The sequence below is a fragment of the Octodon degus genome, unplaced genomic scaffold, assembly GCF_000260255.1.
Source record: "Octodon degus isolate 3935 unplaced genomic scaffold, OctDeg1.0 scaffold00062, whole genome shotgun sequence".
NCBI lineage: Eukaryota > Metazoa > Chordata > Mammalia > Rodentia > Octodontidae > Octodon > Octodon degus.
Window position 1 is genome coordinate 9,056,386 of NW_004524638.1, and position 19,036 is coordinate 9,075,421.

Sequence of the window (19,036 nt, forward strand, 5' to 3'; positions counted from 1 at the left end):
AGGAGGAGGAGGAGGAGGAGGAGGAGGAGGAGAAGGAGAAGGAGAAGAGAGATGAAATGATCGAACTGAGTGTGCACCAGAAAGTGTGCTGCACGCACTTCACGTGAACATTCTCGTTTCACCCTCTGGCAAATCTCTAGTGTATCAGCTTTCCTAGCTTATCATCAGGTGCTATCCTTTCTTGTCATTTTACAGATCATACTGCAATCTTCATTTTTCCAACGAAAAACAAAGGGGTTAACCAAAAATTTCAGTCCAACAACCACATAAAAAGAGGCTCAACATTATTACCAGGAAAATGTAAATCAAAACTGTAACGAAATGCAAAATCATACTAAGTTGGCGATAATCAAAAAGCCAGGTAAAGTGAAGTCCTTAAAGGAGAGAAAAAGCTACAGACACTTTGGAGTCCAGCCTGCTGCTTCTCAACAGTTACATGCAGTTACACCATGACTCAGTAATACCCCTGGTATTTACCCAAGAAAATACAAATACACGCTCACACGAGACCCACACGCGCATGTGCACGGCTGCACAGTACCCAAAAGGTGTCCATCAACTACTAAACTGGTAACACACAACGAGGTTTACCCAAACAGTGAACTACTAATTTGGTCATAAAAAGGAAGTGACATATGCTACAACATGATGAATGCTTCATGTTGTTAAATGAAGGAAGACAATCACAAAAAGTAACAATAAAAAGTCTTCACACATGTCAAATGTACATAACTGGCACAGAACAGGCAAAGCTAGAGACAGTAGCACTGTTTAGGGCTGGAGGACGAGGGGCAGGGGGAACAGGGAGTGAGACAACTAAATAACACAATTTATTTTGAGGCAATAAAAATATTCTACAACTGAGAATGCTGACAAATATACAAATCTGTAAACGCATTAAAATCTACCGAATTGTATAAATTGGAAATTGCATAGTTTGTGAATTACACCTCAATAAAGCTACTATTTTAAGAATAAAATACCAGTTGCATAGCTAGTAAAAATTTAGGCTACCGTTTTTTTTGTTTTGTTTTTTGGCGGAACCAGGGATTGAACTCAGGCCCTGTGCTTGCCAGGGAAGCACTTATTCCACTGAGCCCTCTCCCCGGCCCCCAGGCTACCATCTTAATCTGGTCAGCCTGAGTTCAGTCTATGTTGCTTCTACCATCACTACGCTGCCAAAGGGCCAGGGCTAAAACCAAGGTATCTTGATTTATTACATTTCCACTTTATAAATAAATGACAACTGATTGCAATTTAGCAGAAACTTAGGAAAAGCATGCTCTTAATGATAAAAATCTAGCAGTGTTTTTCAAATGAAGTATACCTGAATTAAAACCGCAGAATGTGTTAAAGCATCATTCAACATGGTGAGCACATTTGATGTAGGAACCACACCAGGATCATGACCCCAAGATGTTATGAGCAATCGATCATAACCCTATTGGAAAGAAGGGAGCAACACACAGAATGACAGTTAGAAACAAGAACAAAATTGAGAAAGTTATCTGTAAATTGTTCACCAGGTTCTACCCTCAAAATTAAAACCATTTAAAAAGTCCCAGGCTAAGGGTATAGCTCAGTGGCAGAAAACTTGTATAGCATGGGAGTAAACATGGGGTCCAGTCCCACGATCACACATAAAATATAAAATAAAATGGAAGAAAGGAAGGAAGGAGAGAAAGAGAGCAAGCGAATGCATTCCATACATACCTGGAATATGTCTGGCAGTTTTCGAAGTCTTGTACCTTTTGACAGTAAAAGAGATGGTGGTCCTTGCCCAGTGATGTGGTAAATATACATTTTAAACCAAACAGAACTGACTTCTGGAATAGCTGGTCCAATGTGCTATAGTCACAACACAGGTAAGTAAAAGTTATCATACTTATCTCTAGAAGCCAAATTTCATACATAACGAAATACAGCAAATGCCCACCCAATTTCCATTGTCATTATCCATGAAAATAAACACTAGGTGCTCCCCCAAAACAGTTTCAGCCTTATTTGCATTTAAGGAGGCAATCATACCACTGCATTAAGAAGCTGGGCTGTGGAGTGGGCTGCACAGGTCTGAATCTGGCCTTCAGCCTTTATCACCCTAACAGTTACTAAGGCACCCAGAAAGTTACTTAAGCTCTCTGTGCCCCATTTTGCCTAATCTATAAAAGAGCAATAAATATAAGATTGTTTCAAAAGGCTTAAAATACCACCTGGCACATAATAAGCTTTGTAATAAAGTATTAGCTGTTGCTATCATTAAAAACACGTGATGCTCCAAAAGAGTACTATCCTCCTGCATCCACTTTTCCATCTATTCAGACAGCTCATGGATTTGGTACCTAGAGAACAATACAAAACTTGACCAAATGCAAATCTAGGACCGTTCCCGGTGAACACTGTGTGAGGCCAACATCCGGTGCGGCAAAGAGAACAACAGGAACTACATGAACAACTTCCTACAAGACACTTGCTTTCTTCTACACCACTAAACCCTGAACCTCTTGGACACCAGGACACATGGAGTAGCAACTCCATCTCCACACTGAAAATGATACCTGCCACAACTTCCTGGCTAACTACACACACACACACACACACACAAATTGCTACTTACTTGTTTTTTAAGAGACCAGAAAACTTAAATAAATAAGAGACCAGAAGTAATTCTCACATGTAAATTCTATCTATTGCTAGAACTCTTACTTTGAAATACTACCTTTTCTTTCCATCGCAGTCCCACTTCTAAAGCATTTGCTTTTTCCTAAACTTGTCCCTCAAAATGACCTAGGCATCCTCTGGAACACCCTAAAACATTCTCTTTAAAATACTCTGCAGAATAAAATGTTAATAATGTGCCACAAGTTACTACATACATAAATATACCCATTATATTCACAATATGAATACAACCTCATCTTACAACACCATGAAATACAAAACTGCTAACTCAGTGTTTTAAATATTTAGTATCCACAAGTTGAGAACGAAGAAAATAAAAGCATTTTCTTAGTGATGTGACAGCAGTACCACGAGGACCTTCCAGGCGGGTCTTCACCTGAGGGGTGCAGCTGCTGATGGGCCGGATTTCATTGGTGAGAGGCGCCATGGAGACCAACAGTGTGTAATTTTTGTTTAAAACTCTGCTACAAGTTGCAGGATCCAAACCCAGAAGGCTTTCACAGCGTAAGAGGTCCAGGGGAAAACCTGAGTTGTGATTGAGCACAGAGAATAAAAGAATGACTATGCAAAACAAAAATGTAGCAAATCAATGGCTGATAAGTGCATTGAGACTTTAAATACTTTTAAATGGTAAGATAGCTCAATCAAGCAGTACCAGATTTCCTAAGAAAGCCACTAAGACACTTTAAGGTTTAAAGTCTACATTTTTATTCCCTAATCTAGAAAAATAGCTGTCACTTTAACAAAATGACTATTTCACCTTCCTCTCACTGTCCGTCCCCAGCCACTGGGGCATACTGTGGTACCCTAAGTGCCAAGGAAGCCCTATCCTTACCCAGTTTCCAGTGTCTACAAAGAGAATCATAAGGCAGCTCTGATTTTACACAAGGGCAAGTGTCTCTCATGGAGAAATCTGCGTTCTAGACAGTTGGTCTATAAGGCACTTGGCATGTATTTTAAGTATTCTTCCCCTAACCCCTTAGGAAAACACACATCTATGGCTCTCTGAAAAGAGACATTTAAGATGGAAAGAAACTTCACACAGTTGGCCACTTCTCCCTTCAAATAAGAATGCACCTAAAGGAGGCAGTGCTCAAAGCCTGGAGCGCTGTGCACAGCTAGCGCCAGAATCTTTGGTCTCAAGCCTTTGCCCAGGAAGGAAACCTTGCTAACAAGTACAAGATCACATCAGATCTCTCTGTGTTGCCAGGAAATAAGAAACAGCCCAAAAATGAAAGTGCTGAGGCACGTCACAAGGAGACAGCAGCCAGTTGGAGCACAAAAATAACCGAGACAGTAATGACTAACTACAGTCCACTGGAAAAAGAGGAATTCATAAATTGACGCTGAGAAAGAGAATACCTCATCATCTCAGCTGTTAATGCTGACGTTTGGGGGAAAAAAATACCAATCTGTAACTGTCATAGTATAAGCTAAGAGCTACCAATGGCGAAAAATTGTTATGGAAGAAACTATTTGCATGATATCAAAGTATCTTCCCATTAACTCATCAAAATTAGCATCACCAATGAGAGGAAGATAAACATCATGCTCCCATCTGTGGAGACATGGATACAGTGTCTACTCCTGCTGAGGCAGTATACTATGCCAGAATGAGAAACTTTTCAGAAAGACCAAAAAAAGATGGGAGGTTTGAGGACTGTTGGGAGCCAATAATATTTGGCCCACCTAGCAAGCACAAGGTCCTGATACAAAAAAAAAAAAACCCTCACCACATTCCTAGATGCCCTTCACCCTTCAAGACTTCATACTATTAGAGATCTCTACGTGGAAACTACAGACCATTAGTTCAAAATCTTGATTTGTCACAAGATTAAGGGACTATGAGGACAACAACCATATCAGGATCCATCAACACATTAAAAAAAACTATTACTACTTCTATCAAGAGATTATCTAGCTACTTTAGGTAAAATACTTAAGTGACTAATATATAACATGAATAGACATTGTTTATTATCTTCACACAACAGAATGTGTCATTCTTTAAAGGCAAACTTTAGAATTTATTTATTTTCTGCTTATTAGTTTGTTTTGGTGGTACCAGGGAACAAACTCAGGACCTTGTGCTTGCCAGGCAAGCACTTATTCCACTGAGCTGTCTCCCTGGCTTTAAATTTAATTTTTGGAGACAGAGTCTCATCATGTAGTTCAGATCAGCCTTGAACTCACTCTACAGCCCAGACTGGCCGTGACCTCCTGGTGATAACTCCTGCCTGTTGTTGGCCTCCAAAGGGCTAGGATTAAGGTGTGTGCAGCCACACACAACAGTCTTAAACTATGATGCTCCCTAACTTAACCAAATTTTGGCATCTGTTCACCTCTCAGAGATCACAACTCTTGGCCAGCTGACAGCTCATTTCTAAATCCCATCTACCTATATGATCTCTCCAACCCTTTTCTGTATGGACTAAACATGAAAAACCACAAATATCAGTAGCACAAGAGAAGAAAAAACAAAAGACAAGCAAAAAATTCACAAGGTAAGCCCCTAGCTATTAATTCAGTGTGCTCTCTACACCAAAACATTTTAACTGAGTGATAACCAAGTGAGCATGATTTTCGAATGTCTGAGTAAAAAGCCCCACACAATCCTGTCATCAAAACTAAGTACACTTATCATACCATGGTTAGGTTGCTCTGGCTGAGCGGTCTGCGCAACTAAATCTCTATTGTGACGCAGAAACAGTATTGTGTTTCTCAGCGTAAGCGCATGATCGAAGTATCTCTGTGCTTCTCCTTCACCAGTGCTCTGAACCTAAACCAAGAGAAAACAGATTTTACAACACACACCCATGCTAGGCCATTCATTCTCTCTAATAAATGACAGAACTACATGGACATTATTAAAAATCAGCAGATTAAATGTGTGTGTAGACAACGCTAAAACAATCTCAATCTCAGCTGAGTTTCCTGTTTTACTATCTTTGATGATAAAAGAAGTTATTCCACTAAGACTAACTACAGCAACTAAATGCTACTAAATCACATCATTCTATGGTGTATGTCGTCCCATTCATGATCTCATTAGAATACTTACAAAATTTAAAACCTGTATCTTGCTTCATCCATAGAAGTTGCAAATCCACTAATTATACTTCTAAAATTTTTACCTGTTCATTCACAACGTTGTATCATCAGGTACAAGGTACACTAAGTAAGTTACTCAACACAGCTGATTACCACTGCTGAAAACACAGCCCAAGCTGACTGAACAAGGGTTTACTGAGTGTCTCCTGTGTACTACGACCTCTCTAGGCGACAAGGGAGGAGTTACAGACCAAAGAGAGAAAACCGCTGACTGTAGCAGCCCTACATTTAACAAATGTTTTTGCCCGTTGAGTCAGTAATCTGTTCACTATGTAAAAACATGTATGTGCCTGGTGTAAACACAGAAAAACATCCCAGATATAAACACAGAAAATGGAAGTAAAAGTCTACAGGGCGTAAATAATTAGGTTTGCATTAAATTAACAGATCAAACATGTTTAATTAAGATCAGGCTTCTTTTTGGATATTTTTAATTCAAACAGAGTCTTGTTATGTAGTTAAGGCTGGCCTTGAACTCATGATCCTCCTGCCTCTCCTTGCCAAGTGCTGGGATTACGGGCATATGCACTACACCCAGCTAAGAAAATATTTTTAGAACTAAACTTCACCATAAAAGGCTTCCCCCACAATAACTGGGGGGTGGGGGGGACAGATATAATATGAATGAATAAAAACACAAAAATTGTCCTGGAATCGGCTATAACTACAAAAAGTCTAATTGATGTAAGAAAGATAAAAATCAGGGAAGCGGGCTGGTGAGATGGCTCAGTGGTCTAAAGCAGCTACTTAGAACAAGCTAAGCTAAACAAAGCACAGGGACCGCAGTTCAATCCCCAGCACCACATGCCAGCCAGCCCGCCCCCTGGTGGGCTGAGCTGGCCACACACACATAAATAAAATTAAAAAATTAAAAAATAAAAAAAAAATCAGGGAAGCAAAACCTAGAATATGCAGAAACATAGAACATTAATAAGTAAAAAATGACACATGACAGGAAATAGGATTAGCAAGGTGGTAAAAAAAAGTACTAAAGAAATAATTCAAATATAAACATAGAACTAAAAGAGACAAATTAATAGCAAGAACTTTCTTAGATCTATTTCTATACGAAAGAAAGAATAATTCCATGGAGAAGCAACAATGAAAAAGCTATCTGGCTGTGCAGTTCATGTACAGAACTCATTACTAAAGCACAAAAGACACTCAAATTATTAATGGAGCAACGGACTTGGCCCACAAACTGTACACAAAGAGCAGAGGACAGAGTAAGATACTCAGGAATAAAAGCACACCAATCAAGGGCAATCACGTTTTAGAGCTAAGGAACACTGTGGCTGTACTCACAGGGGAAAAGGTAAGAGCAACTAGGGCTGATGTCTTCAAGACGCTACCAGGGACAGGGAGAGTGGACGGAAATATGATACCCAGGGACACCAATCTAGATTCAAGATCAACGGAACCAAAACTTCAAATAAAACTGCTTACAGAATGATCTTATACACCATAACAAAAGAAGAGGAAGGTTATTTTAGAAAAGTTTCAGTTTAAAAATATACACACAAAGATTTATATGCCCATTTCTCACTGTACCACATTTAGAGTTAGATAAGGCAGACACATCACGTTAAAAAGACAATCAAGAAATTCATTCATCCACTCAATGTTTCTAAGCCTAAATGTTTACCACAGTATTAAAGCAAGGAATGAGACAAAAATGAGCAAAAATATACCAAAAATCCCTGAGATTAGCATATCCATTGTCTAATCACGCGTGAAAAGGTTCCAAATGCCGTCAGCCCCAATATGCAACCTAAATTTACCTTTTCTAGTTCTATAAGAAAGCTGTCTAGAGACTCATCTGAGAGTTTGCCTACTTCAAACATTGTGACTGCGTGACTTTTCAAGTTCTGCAACAAAACAAAACAAAATGTTAAAGTTCTAGCTTTCCTTTTTCATACTATACATAATAGATTTATTTTATACTTTCTAATATATTTAAGCCTAAAAGGGGGTGAGATTAAAATCTGATTTTTAAATCATAAAAGCAACCCTCACTATAACTAATGATATACCCCAGTAGAATACAGAATAATCATAGTTATGTTTTTAAGAATAAATCTAGGGGCTGGGGAAATGGCTCCGTAGAATAAGTGCTTGCCTGGCAAGCACAAGGGCCTGAGTTCAATCCCCAGTTTCACACACAAAAAAAGAAATCTATTTCTCAGAAAACACATAAGAGCATTATATTGTTGATTAGGTTATTCTGACTTTAAACATCTTTGTACCGAAACAAGTATTTGACTTACTGGTGAAAGATTTCCCATCATTAAGAAGGCAGTAAGAGTTGAGTCAAATAAGAACGCGATGCGCTTTGTATAACCTGCAGACAGACTCAAACTGCTTATACTGGCTGTATCTGCTGAAAAAAATAATTTAAAACCATACAATGAAAACTATTGTCTGCTTATGATTTGGAATGAGAAAATATTTCATTTTAGCGTTATTGGGTAGCCACAAAGTAAACATTCAAATATACACAATATTATAGTCATAAGAGGTCCCAGTCATCTTGAAACACAAAGAAAATGGTTTTCATTTTTTTAAAGGCAATTATTCTTGCAATAAATTTCTTGAACACCAATAATAAAAACTTGAAAGTTGTCAGGTCAATGAGACCAACCAGTCTCACCCCTGTAAATGTGTCACTGTATTTGGTAGCAGGTAGAAATAGGAGAAGGTCTATGCCATGCTCCTCTCCCTCCCAAATGAGGCAGGGGCAGCCACCTCGCACACTGTGCTGCCTCTTTTGGCAAGTGCCCTACACTCCTCCTGTGGGCTGACATGACCTCACTGCACTGACAGCAACTGACGTCATCAGCGTGAAGCCGCCCCACACCCTCCAGCCTGCCTACGGCTCATCCTCTTCACACCCTACAACACGGTAACTACTCCTCTCTACAACAGTTTTCTTGGTTGCACTTCCTCTTTCTCCTTGGATTTAATTTTCAAAAACAAGTGGAGCTTGGTGGTCTGAAAGCTATCCCAGCACTCTGGAAGACCGAGACGGTAAGATCACAAATTCAAGCCTAGTCTGGGCAACTTAGTGACTTAACACCCTGTTTCAAATGAAAAGTACAAAGAAGGACTAAGGATGCAGCTCAGTGCCAACAGCCTGATTCAATCCGCAGTACCAAAAGAGAGAAAAAAGGAAACATTTTCTACTGATTCTACACCTCAAGACTTGTTAGCACTGTATCCAACATACAGATAAGCACTTGAAGACTGCAAAAGTCAATGAATTGTGAGGAGGTACATCTGGACAGATGCTGTGCCTACAGAGCTACTAAGTTAAAGAAGTAACTGCTCACCTGGGTCTTCCTGACTATTTGTATCTGTGTCAGTCGCCGAAGAAGCTTCTTGCACAGGGCTCCTACTCTCCCCACCATCCCATGACAAGAGCATCTTTTGTGGATCTAAAGTACTCCTATTAATGAAGAATACACTCACTTCAAAAAAAAATTACAGAAATAAATCTTACTTAAAAATACCTACTGAGGGGCTGGGGAGATAGCTCGGTGGTTTAAGCTCCTGCCTGGCAAGCACCAAGAACCCGGGTTCCATCACCAGAACCATGGCCACTGAAACTGGGCGTTGTGGTGCACATCTGGAATCCCAGCGCTGGAGAGGCTGCGACAGGAGGAGCACTACAAGTCCAAGCTGTGTAGTGAGATGCTGAACCAAACAAATATCTATATATCTATATACATAGATATATAGATATACATAGCTACTGAAGCCAGTAAATTTGAACAACTTACCTAAATCCAGTCTTAAACTCAAGTCTGAAATGGAGGCAAACCCCTAAAAATGCTCTTCCCATTGACCCCACAGCTTCTTAATTGACCCCACTAACTTCTTAAGACACATGGTCAGGCTTAAGGGAAACCCAAAATGCTACGTAAAATAATGTATGTGCTCTTTTCTGGATTAAGAGTAGTTTTCATCAGACTCTAAAGATCAACCATGGGCCGGCGAGATAGCTCAGTGGTCTGAGTGCCTTCCTAGCAAGTTGAAAGACCCAGGTTTGATCCCTGGTACAGCATGCCAGGCCAGCCCTAGAACCCCAGGTGGACGCACCATGCCAGCCACCGAAACCGTATGGTAGCACACGCCTGTAATCCTAGCACTGGGGAAGCTGAGACAGGAGGATCACTACAAATCTGAGTAGTGAGACCCTGTACCAAATAAACAAATAAAAACAATATTTAAAAAAGGTTTTTAAAAAGAAGATTCATGATACACAAAATTTAAAATCACTAATATATAGGATTTTCCTCAACTGAAAGACTAAACAAATTTATGTAAAATTAAATTTCAAAAGAAAATTCTAATATAAAACTGAATAAGTGAGTTACTTTAATCTGTTTATAGATGGAACATTCTTCCAGGATGAATGAAGCTGATCCAAATTTATTACTTGTCCTTTCTTATGGGCAAAACCCAATCGGCAGTACATTGAAACAGCATTCTGAAAGGAAGATAAAGAAAGTTAGCATCTAAAATAATCCAGACATTAGAATATTTGTCAAGAAAAAAATATCAAAATGCTTCTATGATTCTCAAACATAACCTGATTAGAAAAAGTTTTCTAAAGGTCTGCTCCCCTTTCAGGTCTTGTGGGCAGGAGGAGGGTACTCCCACTTCTCTGGCCCTGCCCTCCCCAAATCTACTACTCCGACGAGCTGGTATTGTGACTCTTAACTGAGCTCACTACAAGATCCTGATCAGCCATCCTGCTACAGGGGCTGCTGCACCAGTTACCAGGGGCACTTCCATTCATCTGGTGTCATGTTCTTTCACCTCTCTGTAGAACCCCTTTAATGTGCACCCTCCCCAAAGCAGTTAGTAAGAATTTCAAAGCTTCTTTCTGTCATATCAAGATAAAAACCAACCAGTAAAATCCAGTCTGTAGGGACCGGGGAGACGGCTCAGTAGAATAAGCACTTGCCTGGCAAGCAGAAGGGCCTGAGTTCAATCCCCGGTTCCACCAAAAAAATAAAAAATAAGAAACAAACAAAAAAAATCTAGGCTGTACCCACATTACAACTGAAGAGTATAATTATTACGTACCTTAACTAGAGACAAGTCTATCTCAAGGACATTGGCAAGCTAGGAAATAAAATTAAAATTTATTTTTTCATTCTTAGAATTATCAGCACATTCCATAGTTGTAATAGACTTCTGTAATCATAATCGCAAAACTTGCTACGAATAACTAAAAGATAATAAATTTTGAACTCAGAACTCTTTTTATCACTAAGATTCTTTTCTTTTTTTTTGGTCTTTTTGAGACAGGGCCTATGCAGTTAGGGCCAGCTTTAAACTCACTTTGTAGCCCAGACTGGCCTTGAACTCCTGCTTCAGCCTCCCAAGAGTGCTGGCATTAAAGGCATATGCCACCACACCCAGCTATCTCTTAAGATTCTTTAAATATTACAAATTTAGGTAGTTACCATAATAATTTAAGATTCCTCACTCTAATTTTGTGTCATTTAAAATGACACATTCCTATGCAGGATCAATATACTTGACAATTCTTTACATGAAGAATAACAAAAAAGCTGATTAACCAAATTATAAATTAACGCCAAGAAAAATTGTATTAAGCATATGCAAGAATTAACTTATGAATTAATTAATGTGCCTGTGATATTCAGGCACATTAATGGTCTCTAAATCCCTCTGGATAGATTTTGTGAACGTTTTAATCATGTCATTAAGTAGTATTAATTATTCTACATAAATTTATCTTATAAGCTTGAGATTAATCTTTCATAAGATGTTGCCACACTTACCTCTGCAACGTTAGTGTGCTCATCTATTGAAACAAATATTTTATAGAGTAGAGTTTCAAAATAATCTCCCTGCACTCGATTCATCACAAAGCCTTCAAGGGGAGGAACTGAAATAAGCAAAACCAACTTTCTTAGTAAGACAACTTTACAAAACAAGAAAGTATAATTTAAATACCAGTTCAAAAGCAGAAGCCTTTCACTCTGAGACTGAGTACAGCTTTTGATTTATTTTATCCACTCCACAGCAAATTTTCTAAAACACCCGAAGTTAAGGCCACATACAGAGTAGCTGCACAAAGAGTACTTGGGACTTGGGAGATCACAAAACTGGCAGAGCGATGTAGTTTCCTGTGGAACTCTCAGAGTTACCGAGGTGGAAGCAACATTGGAAGGCATGACTCGGTGGATTAGCACAGGGCTGCTTTAGAGTGGGGAAGTTTACGAAGTCTGCATGTCTTTTTTTTTTTAAATGTACTTGGTACAGGGCTCAGCGTGCCTGGGGGTGGGGCTGGTGCAGTATGTGGTGCTGGGGATTGAGCCCCCATTCCTCCACTTTCCTAAGCAGCTATTTCACCAGCCCCTACTGTCTTAATACCTCACAGGCAGCTGGAGTGACCAGACCAAAGCAGAAAAGCAAAGAGCAGCAAGGAAGCAATTAGGTGGGTGGAAACACTGGCTCTCTGCCCTTCTCCATCACCCCCACTAAACTGAAAGTGGAGAAATTCACCCATCAGACTGCCACTCTTGCCACCAGCCACTGGTCATCTGCCCTTGCGCACGTTCTCCTGTGGAACCTCCTCAGAAGCCAGAGGTAAGGACTGTCTACAGGACGGCAGCCAGCCCCACCACTGCAGCCCTCCGGATGATCACTCATACTCAGATCCATCTCTGTGGCCCAAATGCTCTCTACTCGCCTCATCAGAGAGCTCTGCCCACCAACAATGAAGAAGGGTTATGCTTTCCCTTACCCCCTCCATGTACACAGCCCCCCTGAAAACACACTAGGAAAAGAGCACCTGTGCCACAGCGGAATTGGGTGGCCCTGTATGCTCCAGCCCTAACACAATTTAATTGCAACCAAAACCCAAGTTATTTCTAATAGTAACAATAAGAAAAAATTCAAGTGCCTAAAGTTAAGACACCAAAAAATTGCAGTGTGTGTATTCGTGATAAGCTATCTACAGTATTTTTTAGATCTAGCTTTTCTCATTTTGTTTTACTGCTAATATTTCCATACATGTAGAGATTTCTTAACATTTTGTTTTAGAAATAGTATAGAAATGCCATATTTAATATTACTCTTTTCCTACACTCTCAACCACTGAAAAATACAAATGGGTATTTACTGAATGTTCATTAACCGTTAGACTTTTGCCAATACTTCATATACACAATTTTACTTAATCCTCTTAATTTCATAAGTTAAATGGTAGTCTAATCACTTTTTTTAGAGATAAAAAAAACAAAGCAATAAGAGTTTAGACACTTTCCTAAGTTACATGAACTTATAGGCAAAAAAGGTAACTACAAAAAAGTAGGTAAGGCTCTAGTAAATACTGTTAAAATAAAAAGTATAAACTGGAGTGCCCATCTACATTAAAATAAAGTCACAGCCTATCTGGATAATAACAAAGGACGTGTTCATACGTGCCTGCACGCAGAGGTATACTTCAAGGACACACCAAAGACTTAACCATGCGTGCTGAGAAAAGACGTGAGCAGCCAGACACAACAGTGCAGGCAGGGTTCTTTTGCTTACATCTTTTTAGAATGTTGTATCATCATTCCCTGCTCAAAAATATGTTTAAAATAAGTAAACAGAACCAGGGATGTAGCTCAGCAGCACAGCCTCTGTCTGGCAAGTGCGAGGTTCTGAGTTCAATTCCTAGTACCCAAACAAATAAATAAATAAATAAATAAATAAATAAATAAAAGAAAATACCTTGGAATAACCAAGAAAATCGTAAAACCAGACTCCTAAATTCCTGGCCTAACCATAACTAGTTAAAAGTTACTCTAAATCACTACAACCAATAACAATACGACATCACTGGGGAAAAGGTATTAGAACCAATACAGAAGCAAATTCATTACCTAACAAAAATCATTTTTTCTATGCAGTAAATGCTAGCATTTATTTAAGTGCTACTCACCATCCAAATGGTTCTTGCATGGTGAATAGCATTTACCCAAGTTTGGTCCTTATTTGACACCAAATACTTTCAGACTACAGATTTGGATATAATATGTCAGTCATGGGCAATCGAGATAGCTCGGCAGACTAAGCACCTGCTTAGGCAAGTGCAGGGAGGTTCAATCCCCAACATCACATGCCCTGCCAGCCCCGCCCCCAAGTGGCACATGCCGGTGATCCCAATGCTGGGAGGCTGAAGACAGGAGAATCACTAAAAGTCCAAGCTGCGTAATGAGACCCTCTACAAAATACATAAAAAATAAATGATAAAAAAATAATATATCATAGATATAACCCTTTTAAGCATAGCAGAAATCAAGCAGCTATAAAAGCAGGTATAAAATATACAGTTAGGAAGTATCATGAATGGTAGAATACTTTTAACGACAGAGCCTTTCAAGAGTATTCCCTTTAGGGCCAGGGAGATGGCTCATGGAATAAGTGCTTCCCTGGCAAGTGCAAGGGCCCGAGTTCAATCCCCGGTTCCCACAAAAAAAAAAAAAAAAAAAAAAAAAAAAATTAGCAAGAATATTCCCTTTAATGGTGACAGATAGGGTGAACTCAGCAGTTACAGTTCCCTGGAGCTGCCCTTCTAAGTGCCAATTACTAAGTCTGGTTTAGCAAATACATCACTTTAGTATAGCAGCCACCCATTCAGCCCTTCTGTTTCTTTCCAATGAGTTTGGAGTTGATGAGAGACAATTTTCAAACGGCCAGTCAGAATGGACTGAAATGAACAAATCAAAGACTGATCGTTCCACGTGGACCTCAAATAAGCCAGTGTCAGTTCATCAGGTAAGACAGGAGACTAGAGTAATGATTTCATATTTTCCAACCGTGACAGACAGCCACTACCACTCTCCGTTTAATGAAAAATTTTCAAATTTAAAACTAAGCAAGGCTTGGTGGCATCCACCTTTAACCACAGCACTCCAGGGGCTGGGGCAAGAAGATCACAGTGAATTCAAGGTTAGCCTGAACTACATAAAAGGCTGTCTCAAAACTAAATTAAATAAATACATAGTATTCTATACTATTATACTGTAAACTACAAAAACACAATTACTTTTCTAGCTTTCCATGCTTAACCCAGAACTCATGTACATACAAGGATCAAAATGACCTATTAAAGAATCATAAACCACACTAACACCAATAAAGGTCAGCGCACACTACAGTACCCTAACCTGTCAAGATTCAACACTGACAGGAATGAGTTTATCTACAACATGTCCTATCACCACTCATTTGGTAACAGTAAAGTTACTGTTACTGCTATTTCTTATAATCTGACACTTTAATTATACAAATAAATATCTTAGGGTTTTTTTTTTTTTGGGTTTTTTTTTTTTTAATTATCACACTCAAGAGCAGTAACTAAAAAAACACTCTGGAAAGCATACTTTTAACACACACCTGAATTAAGTGCTTTTGATAACTGTTAACAAATATAAAACTACAGGGGAAAAAAAAAATCACTGTTCAATGATGTTAATTTTATTACTACTATACTATCAAAACACTGGAAATACATAAATAACCAAGAACAGGGAGTGGCTTAATAAACTGACATATCCATTAGGCGCAGAAGAAAATACACAGGCTCCTAACACTGGCTTGCCCTGATGAGGCGGGCAGGAGGGCAGGCGGAGGAAATAAGGACAAAAGACACTGCAGGAAACTGAGCATAGGTGTATTAAGAGAAAATAATACTGCACACGTGTAAGAATTGCCCTGCACTGAGCAAAGGAACAAAAGAGGACATGAATTTATAAAAACACTGATTTCATTTGCAACTAAGAGAAACTTACCTTGAAATTTCATTATTTTATCTTTTCCATTTTTTGGTGGGGGGAGGGAGAGTACAAGGAATCAAAACCAGGACCTTGCACTTGGCAGGCAGGTGCTTGTTCCACTGATCTATATCCCCAACCCCTAAAATTTCATTATTTTAATACAATGTGACACCAAAATAACATAAAAATAAAAATGCTAAAAAATACCAAAACAAGAAAAAATAAAATAACATAAAAATAATATGACAAAGAACAGATGTTTTTCTTATAAAAACCCTAATATCTAAGACTCTTGAATGACTCACTTACAGGAACGACATGCACTGCCCACCACTAACAGCCATCCAAAGCTGCGGGAAAGGTGGGCCCAGACTCACCTGCTATACAACTGTCATCAGATATTGGTACATCCAGATAAATAAATCCTTTGTTATATAAACCTACAGAAGGAAAAGCATTTTGTCTTAGATGGAACATTATATGAGTACTTTTAAAAAATGATTCTTGCACTTCTAAAAAGATTCTTACAACTAGGAAGACAGTATGCAATGTGTTAATTATTGAAACTGTCTACCAATTTGATTTGAAACTGTCTCATTGCTACTTGTCTGTCAATAAAATTATGGGAAAAAAAAAGATTTTTAGAAACTGAATGTTAAGTGAACAAAAGGAAAATAAAAGACCAAAATCGTATTAAAAATTTTTAAATCTTTGTTTCCTCCACACGCTTAGAATCATAAAATTTTTCTTTCCATTCATTTGTATAAACTTCTAGTGTATGTAACTAATTATAGACACACTGGAAAACAAAAGACTAGGATCATATTTCCAACAATAGCACGCCTTAGCAAACAGTACTACTTAGGGATGACAAGACAGCTCAGCACAGGGACCAGGGTTTGATCCCTGGCACTGGCCCTGCCCCCAGATACACTGAGCTGGCCACTGAGACCCAGCGCGGTGGCGCATGCCTGTAATCCCAGTGCTGGGGAGGTTGAAAACAGGAGGATCACTATGAGTCCAAGCTGCGTAGTGAGACCTTGTACCAAATACATTAAAAAAAAAAAGTACTATTTGTCACCAATTGCTATTGATCATGGATAGTTTAAAATAAGTTTTTACGTTGGCAAAATACCATTTCTACTAACCACTTACTATGTACTACATTGTAATCTAGTGATCCCGAGAGTTGAGGGCCTGAATCGATGATCTTATCAATAGCGCATTTCTCAGGTAAAGTGCATATCTAAGAAAAACAAAATATTCTCAGTTAAGTTTTGCCCAAATTAACCCATTTAGTCTCCCAAAGCCTAGCTGCATTCAACAATTAGATGTCAGTAGTTGAATAACTATAAAGTCTTTTCACTCATCACTACAGAATCCAAACCAAAAAGAAGAAAACCTGTGTGCACAGCCATGACCTAAGATGAAAATATGCTACCAGAAGAATTTCGGGACCTAAGTCAGAGATATGCCCGTATTTGCCGTGAGTAACAAGTGCTCGCTATCAAGCACCACTACTTAGTCCTCTTCTCTGAACGGGAGTCCCAGCACATCTCATTCTGAATCTTTTAAATGGACACTATCAGTGACATGAAGATTCACCAGCTCATGACAGTCTCACAGCACCACGAGGAAGTATGTAGTTACACTGAAGTACAATTTCTAACTCCACTAATTGATTTTAACAGGCCCTCCAAAGAAAAATCCCTAACAGACCCCAAGAGGTCATATGCTAATTCATCTTCCCTCCACTACACACACCATGCCCTGGCCTCCAGGTGTCCTCATCACCTGTCCCCCTTTCCTCTAAACCATCATCCCTCACAAAAGTTACAAAGCTTATATCAAACACGGCTATACTACATTTTATTTCCCTTCATTTTAACACTATCAATCCAGCAAAGCACTACTTATTTTACTACAGTGGCTCACACAGTGATTAACATGCAGGTTGCCAATCAAACTGCTTGGGTCACCTTTTAGAGCGAGTATGCAAACTGCAACCCAAAATCCACTTATTGTATTTATTGCAAAAAGCCAACTGAAATTAAACCTGAATATTGAGGTTTTAGCTTAGAAAAAATAACTCACACACTAACATCTTTTGTCTAAAACGAAAAACGACACGTCATAATACATTCACCATCACTGGCCTAAGTTAGAAGCAGTTGCCCACCACACTACCATATGCTCTGAGCTGTTAAATTAACTGGTCTATGCTCATTTTCCTCATCTGGAAAATGGAGAACAAAATTATCCCTTCCCCTGGGGTTGTCATAAGAATTGAGTACAATGATACTAAAAAAGTTGGCACGGCCATATCCTTGACGTCGCTAACTACGGCTTCGTATGTCACTGTACAGAAAATGTCTAACACCCCCAGATTACTGTACCTGAACTGAGTCAAATCTTCCTCATCTTTAAAGATTCTCTTAGAAACTCCAAGAATATTCTAGCCTGTTAAGATCACTTTGAACTTTTAATTTGGTTTTCTGCAGGAGAATCAATGCCATTGCCTTCTAAAAATACTATTACAACTGTTTTTAAAAGCTTCAAAGTAAGTGAAGGAAAGTTCCAAGAGTAACCTTCGCAGCGCTCTACCTTGATGTCATCTTCTGTGATGTATCCGGACTGCACCACCCACCATGCCTCTATGGCAATCTCCACAGGCTTTCCCGGGAGAAGATCACGAGCTGTTTTCCTTCTGAAAAATTTCTACCATGGCACAAACATCTGAGCATTAGCAATATAAATGATTACTTTTTTTCAATCAAGATTATTATTAAGCTCTCATGTTTAAAAATCTTTACTATTATAGAGATTAAATGGAGAAAGTCACTCTTAACTATTTCATATAAATTACTTAAAACACTCAACATTAAATCTGAATCAAAATTCACAAACACTAATGAATCACAAGGGCTGAAAAACACATTTGAGCACTACGCACTTATTTCACCCATTTACTGCCCTTGCAGTAAAAAAATTCTGGGGCTGGAACGGACAGGTAAAAAGGCCAACAAAGCAAAATTAACTGTTAAAAATAGACATCTACTGCTGTAGATATTTTAAGTCAATAACGATTTATGCTAAAACCTGGACAATACTGACTTGTATTAAGCGTATTTTATTAGATCAAAGGTTAAATTCATTATTTCTACCACTTAAAAAAAAAAAGAAAAAAGAAAAAGCTGTATGATATGAAAGCCAAACACAAAAATGGGAAATGACTTACTTTTGATGACCTACACTGATTCATAAGATCAATATATTGGTTTCTTCCTATGCCAAGAAGCCTTAGACCTGAAAGAAAAGTCTTTCCTTTAAAAATATACACAATCGGGGCTGGAGAGATGGCTCAGTGGTCTAAAGCACCCACTTGGAACAAGCTTGGCAAGGCATCAGGGACCGCGGTTCAATCCCCCAGCACCACATGC

At 38.8% G+C, this 19,036-nt stretch overlaps 1 protein-coding gene across 2 annotated transcripts in view; it reads right to left on the reverse strand.

Moving 5' to 3' along the window:
- The window catches only part of Fam91a1 (family with sequence similarity 91 member A1), a 39,737-nt gene that overhangs the window by 11,422 nt on the left and 9,279 nt on the right, over positions 1 to 19,036 (reverse strand). Inside the window, exons 5-18 of one of the 2 annotated variants that reach the window (XM_004634434.3) lie at positions 18,835 to 18,902; positions 18,201 to 18,314; positions 16,752 to 16,842; positions 15,974 to 16,036; positions 11,607 to 11,713; positions 10,882 to 10,920; positions 10,167 to 10,279; positions 9,120 to 9,235; positions 8,058 to 8,170; positions 7,572 to 7,658; positions 5,326 to 5,458; positions 3,056 to 3,204; positions 1,714 to 1,848; positions 1,328 to 1,441 (exon numbers count right to left, since the gene is read on the reverse strand). In XM_004634434.3, the coding sequence (XP_004634491.1) occupies positions 1,328 to 1,441; positions 1,714 to 1,848; positions 3,056 to 3,204; positions 5,326 to 5,458; positions 7,572 to 7,658; positions 8,058 to 8,170; positions 9,120 to 9,235; positions 10,167 to 10,279; positions 10,882 to 10,920; positions 11,607 to 11,713; positions 15,974 to 16,036; positions 16,752 to 16,842; positions 18,201 to 18,314; positions 18,835 to 18,902 (1,442 nt within the window). The remainder of the gene's footprint in view (positions 1 to 1,327; positions 1,442 to 1,713; positions 1,849 to 3,055; positions 3,205 to 5,325; positions 5,459 to 7,571; positions 7,659 to 8,057; positions 8,171 to 9,119; positions 9,236 to 10,166; positions 10,280 to 10,881; positions 10,921 to 11,606; positions 11,714 to 15,973; positions 16,037 to 16,751; positions 16,843 to 18,200; positions 18,315 to 18,834; positions 18,903 to 19,036) is intronic. The other variant, XM_023718792.1, reaches the window with a different exon arrangement.